The 21096-nt window shown below is 43.8% G+C and overlaps 1 protein-coding gene across 16 annotated transcripts in view; it reads right to left on the reverse strand.

The window, feature by feature from the left end:
* The window catches only part of TANC1 (tetratricopeptide repeat, ankyrin repeat and coiled-coil containing 1), a 273836-nt gene that overhangs the window by 72916 nt on the left and 179824 nt on the right, over positions 1-21096 (reverse strand). For 11 of the 16 annotated variants that reach the window (XM_033231382.1, XM_033231391.1, XM_033231384.1 and 8 more), the window contains 2 exons: positions 12282-12412; positions 11001-11187 (listed from right to left, as the gene is read on the reverse strand). The exons of 2 other annotated variants lie outside the window; for them this stretch is intronic. In XM_033231382.1, the coding sequence (XP_033087273.1) occupies positions 11001-11187; positions 12282-12412 (318 nt within the window). The remainder of the gene's footprint in view (positions 1-11000; positions 11188-12281; positions 12413-21096) is intronic. 3 more of the 16 variants (XM_033231392.1, XM_033231390.1, XM_033231383.1) reach the window with 1 other exon arrangement.

Consider the following 21096-nt stretch of genomic DNA (forward strand, 5'->3'; position numbering starts at 1 on the left):
TCCCAGCTACTCGGGAGGCTGAGGCAGGAGAATGGCGTAAACCCGGGAGGCGGAGCTTGCAGTGAGCTGAGATCTGGCCACTGCACTCCAGCCTGGGCGACAGAGCGAGACTCCGCCTCAAAAAAAAAAAAAAAAAAAATGCAGGCAGTCCCATAACACAGATTGTGGTGTTACAAACCTTCACGTTTAAATCCAGTGTTTGCAACTCAAAATACTTTTCTCAGACATATTGTAATAAGTTAAGTTCCCAGGCTACTCCAACATCCAAGTGACAGGAAGAGTTCCAGGCAAGGCAGATAGGGGATTTGTTTGGTTTTATTTCTGTGGCTGTTACATTGGAGAGCACATATTTGTAAGTTGAAAAATTAAAACAAAAGTCAAAGTGCTCTCCCTAAGTGCCAAGCACTTCCGAATCAAACCCCAAAGATTTGAGCCCTAACTAGGACCTCAAGCAGGGGGAACAAGGACTTAGCTCACTTCCTGTTACAAGTGACAGCACTGCAATCAGGACCTCAGGGACCCATGGAGCAGCTGAGGATGCCTGGGAAGGCCAGGTCAGAGCTCCTGAGGGCAGGACAGGTGGAAGGTGTGGCTCTCGCTGGCAGGCATGTGCCCTACACTGTGCCCAGCATCACATGGTGGGGGGTGGGGGCGGGCGGGGCGGGGCAACACTCAGGTCCTGGCAGGGAGAGGAGGGAAAAGGGGTGGCGGAGGAAGGGCCCAGCTGTAGGAGCAGTCACTGGGAATAGAAGTCCCAGCTGGGGTAACCATTTAGAAATGAACATATTGTAAGGTCAGTGTTTATAAGAAGGAGACTAGTGAGGAAGAAGAGGCAGCCCTTCTGCTGCCCTCACAAAGTTCCTGTGAGAGATGCATTCCACAGTCCACATGTCCCAGGGTTCTCAGAGGCAGGGAGGCTGGTAAATCTGAAGCCACTTCACAAACACTCCTTCCTGAGATTCAATACCACATGTAGCCTACACAGCTGGAAGCCCAGACACTCTCATCTTGGCTCAGCTCCATCTGAGCCCTGAAGCAGATCCAGCTGAGCAGATAAAGGCCAAATCGGTCTGGCTTCCCTGCACAACCTAAGAGCAACACCAAACATGGCAGCCCCGAAGTCCCCGAGAAAGAGAAAGCTGGTTCTTCCAATAAACGACAGGCTGCTCAAAAACATCTTTCTTTCTTCCAAGCTTACAGAAACTCAAACTCCTCATCAGGTTAACCCAGTCAGTCACTCTCAAGAATGCTTGTGGGTATATACACACAACAAGGGCAGCATCTTAACTGTGATGACTTTTTAAAAAAAATCTCTGAGAAGTGCTATTTGACATTTCCCAGAGACTGACTAATCTTTACAGCTGCTTAATAATTTAAAAATTCTAGCATTTTGTTTTTTTGGACTAGTATAGATGGCAGCTTCTGTCAATTACAGCTTGCTATCATCACCCAAACTGAGTCTCAGCCACCCTTGTGACACAGAGCATTCTGAAACTGAGCGACTTATAAGGCCTTAAATTTCATAAAGCTGTGCCTCACAATTTAGTGTTAAATTCCATTTGGTCCCAAGGACAGTGTCTTATCTTCCTTTGTACTAGCCTACAGGGGTAGAATACTTCCAAAACACTTTTTTTTTTTTTTTTGCATAATATGGGGTTTCACTATGCTGCCCTGGCTGGTCTCGAACTCCTGGCCTCAATCAGTCCTCCTGCATCAGCCTCCCAAGTAGCTGGGACTACAGGTACACATTATTGCACCTGGCTCACTTTCTTAATATAACAGGGCATATACCTGATCACAACCCATGAGAGGAGGCAGATAGGCAGAGAACCATCAACCCCACCTTACAGAGATGAAAGGCTCCAGAGAACCTGATCTCTCTCGATTCTCTCTCTCTCTCTCTCTCACACACACACACACACGTACGTGTATGTACAATTAGTGGTATAGCCAATACTAATTCTTCTGATACACACAGCGTATTTTTAAAACACTATTTGCTTGCACGGTGCTCAACACATAAAAGGAGTTAATTATCTGTAGCTAAAAGTTCACGAAGTCTGCCTTGTTAAAAAGTCATCCACTCAGTCATCAAATGCTTTGCTCTATAAGGCTCTGAAACATGACTGCACTCTTCACCTTCTTAACGTTTTTGTTTTTTTTTTTTTTGAGACAGGTTCTCACTCTCTTGCCCAGGCTGGATGGAGTAGAGTGGTGCAATCTTGGCTTACTGCAGCCCCAGCCTTCCAGGCTCAAGCGATCCTCCCACCTCAGCCCCCAACTAGCTGGGACTACAGGCACCACACCTTGCTAATTTTTTAATATTTTTTGTAGAGACAGGGTGTCACCATGTTGCCCACACTGGTCTCGAAGCAATCCACCCACCTGGGCCTCCCAAAGTGCTGGGATCCACTTTTCTTTACCCCTTGCCTTCTGAAGGTTCTATGTTGAATGGACACTTAGAATCAGCAAAAGAAAAATAAAATCAATGTAGGTCCAGGACCCTATGGGTAGTTTGGTGGGATCCAAATCAAGTTATAGGCTTAAATGAACATCAAGAAGAAAGCTAACTATAACCTGACTACAGCATTAGCCCAGAATTGTTTAGGAACTAAGGGCCAGCGATAGCAAACATACGCCCACAAACAATTCATCAGATGGACCTTTGAGCTACAGAGAAGACAAGAGGTGAAAAGAGCAAGGGGCTTGTTGCAACCTTGGCTTCTCCCCTCTAGGGGGTCCACAAGAAGGTATGCATCTCCAGACCCGGTACCATTTTGGGCACTGGACATTTTTGTCCTTATAAATATCACCTTCCATATGTGTTTTCTCTCTTTTGACTGGCTACCAGGAAACTTAGGCGTAAAGCTCTCTGCCCACTTATAAGAAGCATCCAGTCTTATGAACGTGACTCCTCAATGCATCTTTTCTCTTGCCCTTCCTAGTTCATACTTTCCCCAACTCATACCTTCGTGGAAAAAGGAAAAATCCTGGTTTATTACATGTCTGTTTTGAGCATTTCAAATTCACTGGTGAGGAATTAACTAATGATCCTTAGGAAATCACAACAGTGGCTAAGATGAATATTGGAATACTGCTTACTATATGCCAGGCTTCACTCTAAGTTCTTTTTGCACTTCAACTCACTGACTCTCGTTAACAGCCCTATGGACAGGAAAGTCCCGGAATGCCCTAAGTCCCACTGTATCCCAGAATAGTGCTCTACACGTTTTTTTTGTTTCGAGACAGGGTCTCACTCTGTTGCCCAGGCTGGAGTGCAGCGGTGCAGTGACGGCTCACTGCAGCCTCGACCTCACGGGCTCAAACGATCTTCCCACCTTAGCCTCCTTAATCACTGGGACCATAGGCACGCACCACCAGCACCCCTGGCTCATTTTAAAACTTTTTTGTAGAAACAAAATCTCTCTATGTTGCCCAGGCTGGTTTTGAACTCCTGGGCTCAAGCGATCCTCCCACCTCAGCCTCACATGGTGATGGGATGACAGGCGTGACCCACCATGCCCGGCCTCTCTACACTGCTCTGATCATGCCATACTATTAAGACTTGGCATGCATCCCAAATACATGTACTACAAATTATGTACATATACTACTTTATTATAATAGAAAATACATTTTGAGAGGATAAAAAAATCACAAATGGAAATTTTCTCCCAGAACATTATCGACTGTCTTGCACTCCCCATTTTCAAGAGGAGGACTCTGTAAACACAGTGATTTGTCCTTTCCTGGGTGGCAGAGAAAATTAGACATGAGGGCATATGTCAAGTGCCTTAGGCATCATGAACGCTCAGGAATGTTTTCCTCCCCTCACAACTGAAGAAAAATAAAGTAGCACTTAAAAAGCAAACATTTTTTAACCTCTGTATTTAGCTTAGTGGTTGACAGAAAGAATTTAAAGTTAAAACACTGGACCAATGAATTAACGATCAAACAAGAAAGGAACATAATGGTCGCTCCTAAAAGTGGGTGAAAGGAAGAAGTAAATAGAAAAGGAAAAGCCCAGTACTGTAGCGAGACTGCCTCCCATGACTCACAACTTTCCAAATTAGGTTTCACCACTGCAGAGGAAGTCAGATCAGGAAAAGATCAGAGACAAGTCAAGGCAGCGAGCACAGAAGTCTGTAGGCCTCTTCGCTGACAGGTGGCGTCCCTCTCTTGTGCACCCATACCTCATACCCAGCAGGCATTCAGGCCGCCAGGCCACATTTTGGATTTTCCCCAGTGTCTAAGGGAAAGCCTGCACGATGAAACTGGCCTGCCTTAAACCTTTCTGGCCAGAAATGCCAGACTGTACTTTTCTTTCCACCCCACCTAGACCCGGCCATCTGCAAACTAACCAACCACAAAGAACAAAGCCCCTGGTTCACCTGCGGCCACAGCTTTTAACCTGAGGGGTCTAGTGAAGACACTTAAGCCACCTTGCCTGGAATGCCAACAGAATGTCCCAGGTGGGACCCCTGCCCCACCCCTGCATGGTAACCTTCAGCTCCAGGGGACTTCTGGCTTCTCTTCTGCAACTGCCCAGCCCCATCCAATGCGCCACAGGACCCTGCTCCCTCTCTGGCCTTGCGCTGGGAGCCGTGTATGCTGGCTTGTGACAGCCAGATCTCTGTACCAAATTTCTAGCTTGGTGCTCACCTGTGTTGCGCAAGGCATGCTCTGCTATGACATGCAGCAAGGCCAGGGACCCGAGCCGCGCATTCGCAGCCACATTCATCAGGCCCTTCAATTGCGGAAACACCTAAAGGAATAGCTGGGAGCAGGCGGTGCTGGAGGGGGAGGATGCAACCCACCACACTGCCCAACTGAGTCTGACACAATGAAGAACAGTCTCCAGAGACAAGCCTAAGGATTTAAATAATATGACATTTTCCAGAAAAAGCACAGTGTTTTGGTAAAGCTTCACATAACCTGTGCACTGAATGCACAGACACTGGAGCTTCTCACACAGTCTAGTGACCCTTTCCCAGACTTTGGAAAAGAGTTCGATTAGTGGTATCATTATGCACCCACAGCATACATCGTCAATCAGAGGTATCAATCACTGTCATGTCTTAAACTCTTCTCAGTAATTGACAACTTGCTCAGACTCTCCACAGAACAGAAGACCATTTTGTAGTCCCACAAGTGGACAAGTTTTGACAACAGATGCTGTGCCTTATCTTTATTGTGCCAGTAGTGAACATGCTTGCTCCTAGTACACAGTAGGTGCCAATAAATGCTTGCTACACCAACAGAACAGTCTGAAGAATCCAACCACAGTCTGAATAAAAGTACAGCAGGCTCTTTGCTGACTCAAATCATTGCCAAGAATTTCTTTCCCACATTAAGCATATTACCAAATTATATACATAAAGAAAAATTCTTCTCTTCACCCAAGAGATTTTAAAAAAAGGCTTCTATAATTAAGGATGATTTTAAAAATTGCAGGCAATGTAGCAAAATGAATATTAACCCAGACTTGAAACAGTCTAAATAGTTATTACCAAATCAATTTCAAAGCATTTCAATTTAGTAGTGAGCAGGGCAATACAGGTGGCAACAAAGCAGTATTAGCATAAAATCAAAAGGGCAGGATTTACAACAAGTCAAAAAGGAAAATAAAGTACAATTAATTCATCTTTGTGTGCCTCTGCATCTGATTATCTCCCTTGGGACACAAAGTCCAGGAAATAAAAGGTCTAAAGCTACCTCTGGAATCACTTTCATTTTATAAGCCTTGCAGGAGGTAGGAGAGAGTCAAAGGAAGATAAAAGTCAACCTGTGATAATTTTTTTTAACATCTTAAGCAACTAGGCAGAAAAATAAATATTATCAAACTCGAGCAAGCACCAGCAGGATACTAACCAGGTGTCTAATATTTTACTGCCAGCTACTTCTGCAAAACTGTTTCTACAAAGGTATTTCCCTGTCTAAATGCATACCTGCCTCTCTCGCTTCAAACTGAGTAAGAAGAAAACAAATGTAAGCATGAAGAAAGCAAAGGAAAGGCAGTAGGAAGAGCTTGAATTCTGAGCACTTAATCACCCAGAAAGCCACTGAGCCAGGTGGAATGTGGTGGCTCATGCCTGCCAGCTCAGGTGCTGAGAGCCAGGCAGGTAGATGATATACCTGCTCTGTGTGGCAGACACACCCAGTTGGGGAGAGGCAGCCACGGTTCCCTCAGGGTCCCCTCCCTTCATGGAACTGTTCTAGCACCGCTTCTCCAAAGGAGGAAGATTCAGGACACTACAAAAATACTCTGGAGATTACACATCTCAACAGGTAAAGGCAGATTAAAAAGACAAATGGAGAGGGTGACTGACTTAACGGCCCCTCCCTCAGCCAGAATAAGTCTTCCCCTCTGCACATCTATCATTAATGGATAGGAAGGATTTCTTTTTATTTTGACAGGAAAGCTGGGTTTTTGTTTGTTTCTTCTCATCCAGGCTCTGTCCTCTTTATTCCTAAATGCAGAAATAGCCTATTTTCTTGAAACTAATACACACACTTAAAATTTTATGATATGCACATAAAAATTAAATTTATCTCAAAGCACTTTAAAACACATTATTTTACGTGATGCTTTGTTTGCAAATCAGATTGGTTTTCACACATTCTAATGAAAACATACTTTATATTTCTTTCTAAACTGGGATTAATACAGATTACAGTTTCCATCTGTAACAGTAGGAAGCAAGTCATATTTAAAGGAATGTCACTAAGAAAAAATGTTTTCTCAAACAAGGAGGAAACACCTTTAAAAGCATACTTCGTAAAGTTTTTCTTTTCACAGTAAGTAACTGAAAGCTATTTTACGGTGATTGGGTACAGTTGGGTTTCACATTGAGAAAATTTTCACATTGCAAATTTGAAAATCAGACACTAACTTCTAGGTAATGCCAATGATTTTAACATGTAAAGGGTAAGGAAGTTCACTTAAAACAAGAAAGACAATCATAGGGAATTCAATTCATCCCATTCAGCTTCGACAGTCTTTCTACATGACAGAATTGCCCTGGCCTCCAGAGAGGAAGACTGGAAGGGGCCCAGTAAATTCTTCTACTGGTCACTATCCTCCCCTTTCTCCTCCAAAGCAGTGGAAACAGAACACAGGCAGGGCACCCTATGGTAGTCCTGATGAAAACACATACTTTATATTTCTTTCTAAACTGGGTGCCCAGGCATGTGGGAACACACGCTTCCTGTCTCTGCATCTGCTGGGCAAAAATATTGAGATTAAATATAACCAACATGATGCAAATCAGCTTAAAGAGTAAAGAAAGATCCAGGAATTTTAAAGGATGGTTTAGCACTGTCTGAAATTTCCCTGAACTGCTCTGAATAAACCATGCGAATATTGTACGTGGAATCCTGCTTTGAGCCCACCTGCTGCCCAAAGCTTGCAAGGCCTCGGCAGCTGTATGCATTTTGTACAGTCCACCCCCAAAGCCTCTGCCATTCCAACCCCAGCTCTACTGGCTGACAAATATTAAACTACTTAAAATGGAAAATTAAATGGAAAGCCTCTTCCTGCCTTCTCCAGGCCCTATGTAATTGGGAGCATAGGTCCTCACCAGCCTGTTTTACAAGCCACTGTTAGGTCTTCCAAAGTAGGAAGCCAAGGTATCTCATCTTCATCTCCGCCCACTAGGGTCACGGTGCTCTTGAATACTTTACTCTGTGAAACACTTACGATGCCCAAAAGCTGCCATTCCCAGGCTACACCTTATAAAAACAGGCATGTTCTTCAGATGGAAAAAGGCACACCCCTAGTCCAGCAATCACAGAACCACAACTGAGTCATAGATAATCTGCTCTGTGAAGAGGCAGTGGAACCTGCACACCCTGTATTGATTTAAGAGGAAGCTCTTCCCCTTTCTGTCCCCACCACTCCTGCCTCTTCAAAGACCTGTGGCTACAGTCTGCCTGGAGAGGAAATTCTTGTGTCTTTTTCCTTCTCCTCCCTACCACACCTCCAGCGTGTCCTTTGGCAACAGGTTCTAATTCCGCAGGCCACGGAAGAAGAGAGAACAGACGAATGTTGTCAATAGCACTGCCTCCCTCTCATCCCTCTATTTCCTGCCTTTGCAACCTGCAGGAAAACACAGTGGGAGGCATGGTCTCCAGAGCGGGGGTCTTCTGGATGAGAGGGACTTACCAGCCACTTCCTAATTCCTTTTGCTTTTACCTCCAGTTGCCACTTTTCATGCTCCGCCGAGTTAAGGGAACATGCTGGCTTGAGCAGAGGAAAAACGCAGCTTCAACGTCACGAAATGTACTACTCTGTCATCAAGGCAGAGGTTACAACACAGACACTGAAAGGTTTGACAAAGCCCACGTGGGATGGGGATCCTGCAAAACTTCTTTCTAAACTGAACGTTCCCTCACCCAATGCAACTTGACAGTGGCAACATTTCCCTTTCCTTAATTGATCATTTCCAACACCATGCTAGGAACCTAGTAGATAGCTGGATTAATGAGACCCCTGTTTATATCTGGAGAGAAAATTAAATAACAGAACAAGAACAAATACTCTGAAAGGGAATACTGAGACACTATGGGGAACATATAAGGGGTCTAATCAGTCAGCTACTGGGTGGGACTGTATAAGATTAAGTATTAAGAACCTCCTGCAGCTTAATCTTTCACTGACAACACACACAAAAAAAACCAGAACCATTCCTTTCCTCTGCTTAGAATACCTTAAAAATTGTGGCACTGTATCTCAGTGAGAAAGAGAAATAAACGAATGGGTGGCTCTCAGTTATTAAAAGTTTGGGCCAGGCACAGTGGCTCATGCCTGTAATCACAGTACTTTGGAAAGTCAAGGTGGGAGGAATGCTTGAGGCCACGAATTTGAGACCAGCCTGGGAAACATAGTGAAATATGTTAAAAAAATTTTTAATGAGCTAAGTGTGGTGGCACATGCCTACAGTCCCAACTACTCGGGAGCCTGAGGTGGGAAGATTGTATTAGCCCAGCAGTTTGGCTGTAGTGAGCTACAATTGCACCACTGCACTCCAGCCTGGGCAACAGAGCAAAATCCTGTCTCAAGAAAAGTTTGTAACTGTCAAAGCAAAAAAAAAAAAAAAAAAGATTTGGTTATAATCAGAGGCATGTAATGCCAATGGCCAGGACATTCAAAAGAAAAAGCCTGTCAAAACAATGCTGCACTGGCCACATCCTTGAAGATAAATTATCTGCAGGAGATGAAATTTCAGAAGAAATGAGAATACTGTGAAGAAAGTCATCTGGTTATCTCAGAATAAATACCAAAGATGTATCTATGGTGGACAGCTCAGAAGAGACAGAGCATAAGAACAGAAGTAACGGTGGGAAAAATTAGCTGAACTAGACTAAACAGCAGCTGGGGAAGCAGGGTAAGATGAGAATGGGGAATTAGCAGAATAAGCTCACTGGAAGGCCTTCAAGCTGAGTGAAAATAATTTAAATTTGCTACACAAAACTCAGCCCACGATTTATATGAAATGTCCAGAATAAGCTACAGAGACAGAAAGATTAATAGATTACAGGTTGACTAGGACTAGGGAGCTTGGGGTAGGAAAGAGTGTGCCTTCTAATGGTCACAGGGTTTCTTTTGGATAATGAAAATGTTCTAAAATCAGATAGTGGTGATAGTTGCACAACTTTTTAAATATACTAAAAACCATCCAGTGGTTCAAATGAATGAATACTATGGTATGTGAATTTCATCTTAATAAAGAATGAAGGCAAAATAAAACAAAAATCCACTAAAGATTCTGATTCATTTGAAAATTATGGCAAGAAGCCGCCTTCCTTAAGCTGTGGGGCCCCTCACGAAGCTATAGTGAGGTCCATACCAAAGAGCCCATAATCCAATCCCAGGAATCTCACTGACCTTCTGGGGCAATCCCCAAAGTGCAAACTGGATGAACCTGCTGTCTGGTTTTCCAAATTACACTTGAGATAAATTGCAGGTGACTAAAGAAAATAAGGAGCTCAAATGTCATTCATTCCATTTGATTACATATTAATGTGGAAGCATTCAGTTCACAACAAAACAAACTATCCCTCAAAGACATGTGGAATGGGGACTCAGCAAAAGGGGAGTTAAATCCGTGTGAAACTGCAGTATAATCTTAGAACAGAAGAAGGCCTGAACAATCCCCTCCAGGGGTCCCACCCATCTTTATCTGAAAGGCACCAAGCTGGAGACCTGAGTCACAAAGACACTGGAGTCCAGCTGCAGAAACATAAATGCAGTTTGTCTGAGATGGCATGTAAAAATAAAGACTCTTAAATTCCACGGATGATTCTAATATAAACTTGGGACTGAAAACTACTGGATTAATCAAAATCCTTAAATTTCTTAATTTTCTAGAGAAAGAAAGTGTGCAAAAAAGGTAAATTCAGTGTTGCTCAAGTCACCTGGCAAATTGTCCTAAGAGTCAGGACTGGAACCCATGTCTCCTGACCCCTAGGCTTCAGGACAACCACACTTATTGCATGGGTGTGGGGGCTCAGGGAGGTCATCCTTAGAAAATTCTGGCCTCAAAATGCAGTCAGATCCCATGATAAGAAACTCTAGAGAACACAAGCCTGAGCTATCATCAGGAAAATAAGTGACCTTGAGATTGGGCTAAGACGACGTCTTAATATGCAGGAATTTCATTGCTCTGTTGTGTGCCCCAGTGGGACCTGATGCCCACCAAATGGAACTGAATATAGAAGAGCAAAGATTTTTGTAATTTCACAGACCAGATCTGATCTGGAATTCTTTTTTTTTTTTTTAACAAATGAGCTGAGTGTTATAAAGTAAACATCAAGGAATATAAAAGCCAATGCTTAATTCTCTCAGCTACACATGGAGTCAGTGCCGCCTGCAAAGAACAGAGCAGGCGCTGGCAGACTGACCTTCATAGACCATGCTAAAACCCTCTGAGGAAGTGCCTGGTGAATGCTCTGGTTGACGAGCTTTGAGCCATTACATTACCGAGCAGTGTGCTTCTTACCTATAATTCCACTGTCCTTGCTTTCCAGGGTGGAACTAGGGCTGCTAATGGTCTCACAGGGACTTTTGTTGGCTGCCGTCTTGCTGACACAGCTATTCAAGGTTGAGCAGGGGCTATCGGTGCTAGGAGATGCGGTGCTGCTTGTTAGTGTGGAGCAAGGACTGATGCCTTGACTCAGAGCTGTGCACTGCAAGACGAACGGAAGGAGGAGTTAGCACGGCTTACACAGGATGCTTCGACACATGCTTTTGTTTTTGACGCTAAAACAATAAAACTAAGAACAGGAAAACGGAAGTTTTTAAAAAAAAATCTAAAGAGATGTGTGTATAGATATGGATTCATGGAGCTTTATCTATATAAATGTACACGTGGTCTTCCAAATTTTAAGAGAGCAGTATCTTTGTTCTGTTCCCCTCCTTTGTGATTTTCTTTTTTATTAAAAGGTCAGTCTTAGCAATAATTTAGTGAGAATGCACATTTGTAAAACAGAAATGGCAAACAGGCAGACTTCCTTTCATTTAAAGTCTGCAGAAGACAAATGGGTTATTTGACCTCTGTACGGAAAACCTGGGAACTCTGTTTTTGTAATGTTTCACGAACACTGCAACCTGATTCAATTTCTCAAGATTTATGGGCTCTGCAATCGGGGAAGGAGACTGGTGACCACTGCAGTCTCAATCAATGCATGACACCCTCCCTTGCAGTGCAGAGACCTACACCAGGGGTAGAAGCTCCATCCTGCATTGCTATTCAGACACACACATCACATCTGGAAAGTGGCAGGGTGCATGCTGCTGCTCCCTTGGAGGGGAAGTGCTCTCCTGATAGATGAACCATTTGATCTCACCTTATTTTGTCTCTGCCTCATCTCCTATAAATCTTTTCCTCACCCCACTGACCCTCCAAAATCTCAACAGCTAAAAAAGCACAGGAAAGCATATACCAAAGCAACCAGATGAGAAGAATGGTGCTATAAAAGTAAAAGTACTAGCAGCATTATGAAGGCAATCTTTTAGCCTCTTTAATCCACGTAGCCATTATTCTCTGGGTGGTGACTAGAAGGTTAATGTGGACATTTTCTTACGTTCTGCTTCTTTCTGCTCTTCCCCACCTCCCCACTGCAAAAACCCAGAACTAAACTGTTGAAATAAATTTCAATACACAACAGCCCAGAACTCATTTAACTGAACAATGGCTTCCCTGCTCAAGGAAAGGGAGAAGGTTATTGCTTCGTTCATCCTCTGAAGAGGTATGCAATGTAGTGTCTTCCTCGGGTATTACCATGGTTTCATTTTTGTCTTCAATGGTTATGTGTGTGGCACTTGGGATCCCTTCTCCCAGTAAAAATCCCAGCCTTGTCAACAGTTCTTGAGCTGCCGGCGAACAGCTCGGTTCATTATCGGCCTTTGCTTCTGGAACAAAGAAAGAAAACAATGAAGATGCCCCTCTGGGGAATTTCAGTATTGCATCTGGATGAGTTCACACTACAGCTGCTTGTCTGGTGATTTTGTGTGTTTCTATAAAATGCGCACAAAGTTGGACAACGCAGCCTGTCCTCTAGCAATACATTCTAATTAAGGGACTGTGACAGGTTAAGGAAACAGTAAAACAAAAACTCCAAGTGCAAAGGGTGAATCAGAAGAGCCCAGGGTTATCTGACGGCAATTCCTAATTCCAAGTCATGTGAAAACGGGTACTTCAGACATCAGCTTGGGTAAGAAAAGGGCCTATCTTTCATGTTACCCTTACAGAGTACAGGGTATCCAATGCCCAAAGGAGGCTGAAATGAAGTAAAACCCTAGTGGCATGCTGGTGGAGACCCAGACTATTTAGGTGTTGCGGTAAAACTGCAATCCAAGCTCTCATTAAACAAGCTGGGGAACAACGTGGAAAATTTGGTGGAAAACTTGCTGTGCACATCCCACAGTAGTGAAAGTCAAAACCAGGATTTCGACTTGATGGTCAATCGTGGAGAATCCATGTTGAAACAAAAATTTAAAATCACAGTGAAACTTGTCCCAAGAGACAGGACCCAGTACCACTGTTGTCTGTGCAAAGATGTAGAAAAATCAAGCTATATTCTCAGAATGCCGCACAGCAATGCTGGAAAAGCCCAGCTTTTTTTGGGTTCTCCCTGAGGTTGGTCATCTGGTGTCTTGTACTTAAGTTGGATTTGATTTAAATGTTGAGCTGTAGGTTAATCCTGTACCCAAAAAGCCCAAAGGCACTTAATTATGGCCAAAAAACAAAATGATATTCACATCCTTCTAATACTTCTCTCACCTTCTAAAATCAGCATCTTTCAGGGGATGAAAAATTTACAAAGCAAGCTGCTTACAAAGTTGTAACTTAATAATAAGTGACCTATGACATAGTCACTCAACATTTTGCTCTTTTTTATTAATTGTCCAGGTAACTAGACTCATATGAACCTATTTTGCTTAGATGGGAAAATCTGCAGATAATGGATAAAGGTCTTAGGAAAAATAAAATGAGGAAACAACGCAGTGATGCTGCCGTTGAGTTGCAACAGCACCAACAAAGTTCAATGCTCACTTCGCCTTTTGTAAGGAACCACAAAAATCAAAATAAGCAGAGCTTTTGCAAAGGCCATCTGTCTTATTCTTACTCACATTATCAGTTTTGCAAGTCATGCACCCAGGATGGCAGCTACAAGGGAAACTATGCTGGCAGCATCTTCAAGAAAGGAACAGCTTCCCACCCCTTGCTTACTGGTAAAAGCTCCTAATGTTTGGAGTAGGAAGAATGGTTTGCCAGCTTGGATGTTTTTCAGCTGCTCTGGAAAACTGCAGAGGTAAGGAAACCGAGGCTGGACTCTTCTGGGTTAAAAGAGCCCTGATGCTTCTGGACCATGTGAGCCAAACATGAAGGTGGCAGTGGCCCCAAGCCAACACAGGGAAAAGGAGCCACCCCGGGGGGGGGTCGACCACATGCCAGAGCCGCTCTACAGGAGGTCCCTTCCTACCTCAAAGCACATTTTGATTCTCAAGCTAGCCGGGCATTTGGGGAAGGAGGGCGGCAACCAAACCAGTTCAGCACACAGAGGCACACCCAAGAGGTGGGGCCCTCAGAACAGGATGGTACCGCCCTCCCTCCGCCTCTGCCCCGGGCCCAGGCAGGGCAGCTACTTTATCTCAGGTGGCAGCTGGGCTGGAGGGAGGGAACAGGACGCAGATGGAAAGGGGAAGAAGTGGGTGAGGGGGCAGATCTCCGCAGTTTCTCCACTCCACACCCCGCTTCCCTTTCGAAACAATCTCCACACTGCTCCCGATTGTGATTATGCCCCAGAACATCTAGTTTCTGGTTCAACCTGAAACACTCTGTGGAGAGAAAGCCAGAAACGACTCCCGTTTGGCAGCTGCCGTGGAGGCAGAGACAGCAGCTGCAGGAACTTGGCTCCACAGAATTCACCTCGACAACAAACAGGGCCACGCCTGCAGCTCACTTGGGACTGGCAGGAGGACGCTGATCCTGTGTAGGTCCTATGTGCAGCAGGGGGACCGCAACACCCCAGCACAGTCACCACTGCCCCCACACTGTGTCTGCAGACAGATACTCCAGGTTCTCAAGTGTTTCATTTTTTTTAACCCAGAAACAACTCACCATCCAACCCACTTCAGATAAGTTGGGGAACAGTGGCGATTCCAGCTTTAATGGTTGAGTTGAAAAGGGATACCCAGGCTGGGCATTGTGGCTCACACCTGTAATCCCAGCACTCTGGGAGGCCGAGATGGGTGGATCACCTGAGGTCAGAAGTTCGAGAGCAGCGTGACCAACATGGTGAAACCCTGTCTCTACTAAAAATAAAAAAATTAGCCAGGCGTAGTGGCAGACGCCTGTAATCCCAGCTACTCGGGAGGCTGAGGCAGGAGAATCACTTGAATCTGGAAGGCGGAGGTTGCAGTGAGCCAAGATTGTGCCACTGCACTCCAGCCTTGGCAACAGAGCAAGACTCTGTCTCAAAAAAAAAAAAAAAAAAGGAAAGGGGACACCCAAATTCATGATTAACTATTCTCTTAACTGTACAACCTGGACTTTGCTGCTACCCAAGTTCTAAACCCTCACCCGGGGTTGGATGAACGGACAAACGTTATTTACTTATGTTTATATCCATTAAGGCACTGAAATTGTATTTTTCCAAAGGCTTCCCACCTGCCTTTTCATATTATTGTCTTCTAAAATGTCATCCCAGTGATCGTCGTCTTAAAAGGTCCTCTTCAGTCTGAATTCCTTAATCCACATGAAGCTGTCTGAATCTCTCCCTTCCCTAATGCACAGAGCCCTCTCTCACTGAACTTCTCACTCTGGCAGAAGGACCTCCTGGGAGAAGTGTCACTGCGCCATCTTGGGAGAGATGAGTTGCTTAGGAACTCACATGGACACCCTGTGAAATGGAAATACATGTCTACTTGCATAGCCGTTCACTAAATACTGAGATCTGAACAGCTAGATGGTTTTAAGCTAGTTACTACAAAAGCACCTCCAAGTCAAATTCAAATGGACCACTCTAAATAGCAAGTCTATTTTCATTCATGCAGTTAATATTAAATCACTGATCAATAATGGGTGTACATTACCCAATACCAGTGGGATGAGGGCTGGAGAGAATACTTCACTTTGCATTTCACAGATTTAAATATCTGACGACTGTATGACGGCTATATTTGGAGATGAGAGAATGATTGGCCTCGCATGCCCTAGGAATCCATTAGGCAAGTGGAGAATATTTCTCCCAGCAGCACATTCATGGAACCCTCAGTATTACACAGCATGAAAGGCTGACTGCATGGAGAAAGGTAAAGGGAAGTTCTTGAATCACTTCTGGCTGCCTCTATTCAGCTACTCACCCCCTGGTCACTATATTTGGGGGCACAAATGCTAAGGAGCAGTCTACAAACTGATCAGCTCCCCGAATACTGCCATCATAACTTTAAACCATCAGTGCCCTCTACAGTCATCCTCTTATCTTCTGCTACTGTCTGGGAAGCCAGGGTGTTCTCAGTGCTAACCACCGTCCGGACCCCTTTGGGTACTGAACCTCTCTCAACTGTACTTTCTTAGTGAGAGAAGTGGCCATACCCACTTCCTACAAGTTGTGAGGCTCAAAACCATTGTGTGTGAGAAACAGCTTATAAACCACAAGATACAGAATTGGTCATTATCTCTACCAGCTTTAACACCAAGAGCCCACACTTCCTTGTGATTATTTTCTGGTTTCACAAGTTCATATCTATGTTCAAGTGTGCTTGTATGTCTTGCATAACTTTCTGTTCATAATTTTTCTGCCTCAAATAGGTTTTTGTAAACTCACTATTCCATGACAACAAACCCCCTCTTGTTTCTGCTTACCAAACCAAACCATCCCCATTTGGCCTGCATCTTACTGCTTTCATTTTCCATTCCAATCACTCTCTCTTGTTTAAAGCCAGTGGGGAAGTGCAGGTCCCTAGCGATGACCAAGTACATTCCATAGAGAAGAGTCTCTCCTGTACTCTCATCCTCCTCAGACTCTAAAGAACACTGAGTACTGAAGACATTCATCAGTTCACTGTCATGCGACCTATCACCATGTGACCTTGAACAGCTGACTTAATACCAAGTGTCCAAGATAGCACTTGTGAATCAAGTCTGCTCACAATGACACAGGCCCTTGGTTTGACATTAATCCTCTGCCTCTATCTATCCGTGACCTGCTTCTCGTTTAACCTCTTGCCTTCCATGACTCCTACTTACAAGTATTTTCCCTGTTTTTCTGTCTGCTCCTTCTCAGCCATTACCATTCCCTCCCTCCTTAGATTTCCAAAAACCATTATTTAAAAAGGAACATTGGCTGGATGCAGTGGCTCACGCCTGTAATCCCAGCACTTTGGGAGGCCGAGGCAGATGGATCACCTGAGTGATCAGGTGTTCGAGTGGATCAGGAGTTCAAGACCAGCCTGGCCAACATGGTGAAACCCTGTCTCTGCTAAAAATACAAAAAACCTAACTGGGTGTGGTAGCACATGCCTGTAATCCCAGCTACTCGGGAGGTTGAGGCAGGAGAATCACCTGAACCCAGGAAGCGGAGGTCACAGTGAGCCAAGATTGTGCCACGGCACTCCAGTCTGAGTGACAGAACAAGACTCCGTCTCAAAAAAATAAAAATAAAAAGGAACATCCATCCATGGACCTGCTCTGTTTCTGTCAATAATTTGTTGTTTCTGGTCTGCAATACTGAAACAGTTATCATGCAGGTTACCTTCAAAATTTTCATGTCATCTACCCCATATTGAAATTATCAGCAAACTTACTATTTCTCCATTCAAAATACCTCCTGAATTAGCCTTTTCTTCTTCAGTCATCCATCACTCAACTCAGAGTCTTCATCCTCTTAAGTCTAGAGGACTATCAGAGTTTGAATCAATTTTCTCATCTCTATTTTTATTTTCTCCCTCTCTTTTCCTTCCTTTAAAGCCAGTAGGTTCTTAAGCTTTTTGGTCTCAGAATTCACTCATAAAAACTGAGGACTGTAGGCTTATGAGGGTTATGTCTATTGATATTTCTCATGCTAGATATTAAAACTAAGAATTTTTAAACTGTTAGTTCATTTTCAGGTTATAAAACTTCATGTTAACAATATTTTAATTAAAAAACTAATTTTTAACTTATGGGTAAATAGGTAAAAAGCTGTACTTTTGATTTGAAAGATCAGTTAAAAAGCATTGTTCTTACAATTTTACAAACGTTAATGTCCAATTAAATAGAAGACAGCTGGATTTGCATAACTGCTTCTGCATTCAATCTGTGGGGATCAGTTCTTTTGGTTCAGGCATGTGAAGAACTGCAGCCTCAGACAGATATGTAATTGGGAAAGAGAGGAGTCTTCTTAGTTAATTGTGGATATTCTTCTCTGACACCTAGCCAAAACTTGACAATCAGCAATTCCCCCCCCCCCCTTTTTTTTGAGACGGGGTCTCGCTATGTTGCCCAGGCTGGTTGTGAACTCCTGGGGCTCAAGCAATCCTCCTGCCTCAGCCTCGCCAAGTGCTGGGATCACAGGCAGGAGCTACCGTGCCTGGCTAACAAACGGCAATTTCTTAAAAGTAAGTTCCACTGTTGACTCAATCTGCATCAATGAATTTTTTTGTACTGTTACAGTAAGATCCAATGGTCTGTTTTATACTTTAAATGGATCTTTTACCCATGCAAGACTGTATAACATTATGCATTGGGTCATTTGGAAAATCATGGTTTTGCAGATTTTGCAAATGTTGACAAATTTTATCACATAATATCAAAACATCACATTACCAGAGATCTCAATTGAAAAGTCTTAGGAAACCATCAAGCTCAATGTGACAGATGTAAAATTTCCCCAAAAAACTAATTTTCATTTGAAGTGTCAAGTTTTATCATTGGCAACTAATCCTGCCAGGGTTTTTGCTTTGGGGGCGGTGGGGATAGAATCTTGCTCCATGGCCCAGGCTGGAGTGCAGTGGCGCAATCTTGGCTCACAGCAACCTCCAACTCCTGGGTTCAAGCAATTCTCCTGCCTTAGTTGGGATTGCAGGCGCCCGCCACCATGCCCTGTTAGTTTTGTATTTTTAGTAGAGACAGGGTTTTACCATGTTGGCCAGGCTGGTCTCGAACTCCTGACCTCACGCGATCTGCCCACCTCAGCCTCCCAAAGTGTGGTACAGGTGTGAGCCACCGCGCCCGGCCTCTTTTTTTTTTTTTCTAATTGAAGTGCCAGGCTAATTTCATTCCTTTTGAAGAAAAGGTGTGCCAAATACCTACTTCAGAATAACCGTGGTTTGTCAGTCATTCTTTCAAATAAAAGCAATATTCCATTTTAAAAGTAGCGAGTTCAGCTTGCAATTCAATCATACAAGTGCTCTGCCTCGAGACAACCATCAGACTTCAGAGCATGCAGAAGGGCTTTATGCAGACTTCCCACTTCATCACACAGAATATTAAAAAGATGGGTCTCCAAGGGTCAAGATTTAATAACATTACTTTTAGTGCTTTGTCAAGGACATTCTTCAGTGAATTATTATTTGTGATGCCAGCACGTGGCAGTGAAGAACACCAGGACTACTAGTATAGCCAGTGCCTTGACATATACTAAGGTATCAGAAGTTTTACTGACAATTGCTTTGCAGCATCAGTGCAAATGTCAACAAAGGGAAATGTAAATAACTTCTCAATATTATTACAAAAGGGTTTTGTATTATTATAAAAAGAGTTTTGACATCACAAACCCCTGAAAATGTCTTGGGGACACCTAGAAGTCCACAGCCTACACTATCAGAACCTCTGAATTAAGTCTACAATTGTGTTAAAGAAAAACCACAGCTGCACACATCTCTCATCCTAGTAACTGATCCCCCATCTTTACGTTTAATTTCTTGGGGGTAAAAGAGGGCTCTCTATCCTCACCAATTCCATTTCCTTATCACATAACTATAACTTCAACTCACAGACCTTCACAAGTCTCCTGAAACAGCCCTGTTAAGCACATTAATTTTTCTTTTTCCTTTTTTGTAGTACACATTCTCTTTTGATTTTCCTGTAGATCTATGGCCTTGCAAGCACTCTGCCCTGCAAGGGAGAAAGTGGCAATTGTTGTAAGAGACACACAGAGGGAAACATCCACGACTACCAGAATACTGTGGTCTTTTCCTGTCCCTCTTGCTGGTGCTCCTTGCACCTTAGTCCCAGCTCACAAATGAAATGCCAGTTTCTCAGCCCTCTTTTGTCAATGACCTGTTTCCCTAGTGTAACTTGCCTAATCTCATAGCATTATCTCCAAGCAAATGGCTGACCAGTTTATATCCCGAGCTTTCTTGAGACCCAGTATGATTTTCCAACTGGTGGCTGGACACTTGCCAAGATGTTCCACCACACTTCAAAGTCTACACGCCTGAAACTGAACTCAAACCAAAACAGCCCCTCATCCTTCAGTGGTCTCAAAGGCTTGGAGTTGTTGTCTCTGTCTCTTCCAGTTCCCAGGTCCTTGCAATTCCTCATGAATCTTCCATCCACCACCTCTTCTTCACTGAACCTGATCTAATTTGAGACTTTATTCTCTCACTTAACTACTAAAACAACTTTTTAATCATTCTTAACCTTAGTCTCTTTCCAGTCCCACTCCATCCTACTCTGTTGCCATGTACTATAGTCTGTGTCTGTGTCTCATGAATGGGATTTGTGTTCTTATAAATGAGGGAGCTCGTTTGTCCCTTCCACTACATGAGGTTACAGCAAAAAGATGGCTGGCTGTCTATGAAACAGTAAGTAGGCCTTTGCCAGACCCCAAATCCGCAGAGTACCTTGATCTTGGACTTTCCATCCTGCACAAGTCTAAGAAATAAATTACTGTTGTCTATAAACCACTCAGTTTATGGTATTCATAGCACAAACTAAGCAGCCTGAACTAAGACAACAGGTAAATCTTAAGGCATAGCTCCAATTAAGTCTTTCCATGCTCAGAATCTCCATCTGCTGGCCAAGCACAGTGGTTCACACCTGTAATCCTGGCACTTTGGGAGGCTGAGGTGGGTGGGTCGCCTGAGGTCAGGAGTTCGAGACCAGTCTGGCCAACATCGCAAAACCCTGTCTCTACTAAAAATACAAAAATTGGCCAGGTGTGGTGGCAGGTGCCTGTAATCCCAGCTACTCGGGAGGCTGAGGCAAAAAAGTCGCTTGAACCTAGGAGGTGGAGGTTGCAGTGAGCCAAGATTGTGCCACTGCACTCTAGTCTGGGCAATAAGAGTGAAGCTCCATCTCAAAAAAAACCAAAAAACAAAAAACAAAAAACCCCATCTGCTGAACTCCCAACTCATCACACAGGTTGGATTAGTCATTACTTCCTCCTTTATTACAGCCACTCTTTACACAGGTCTCTAATCCCCTGCCAGACTCTAAGGCTCCATGAAGACAGGACCCCTGCTTGATAACCCATCTCAAATAGCATTTAGCATAGTGGTTTTTCACAACACAGAAATTTAATACTTATTCAAGGAAATGCAGAATGAATGGATACTCTACTTGCAAGAGTCTCTCTTCTATGCACACATACCAGGTATGCCCCTTT

The sequence above is a fragment of the Trachypithecus francoisi genome, unplaced genomic scaffold, assembly GCF_009764315.1.
Source record: "Trachypithecus francoisi isolate TF-2019V2 unplaced genomic scaffold, Tfra_2.0 Lachesis_group13, whole genome shotgun sequence".
Taxonomy (NCBI): Eukaryota; Metazoa; Chordata; class Mammalia; order Primates; family Cercopithecidae; genus Trachypithecus; species Trachypithecus francoisi.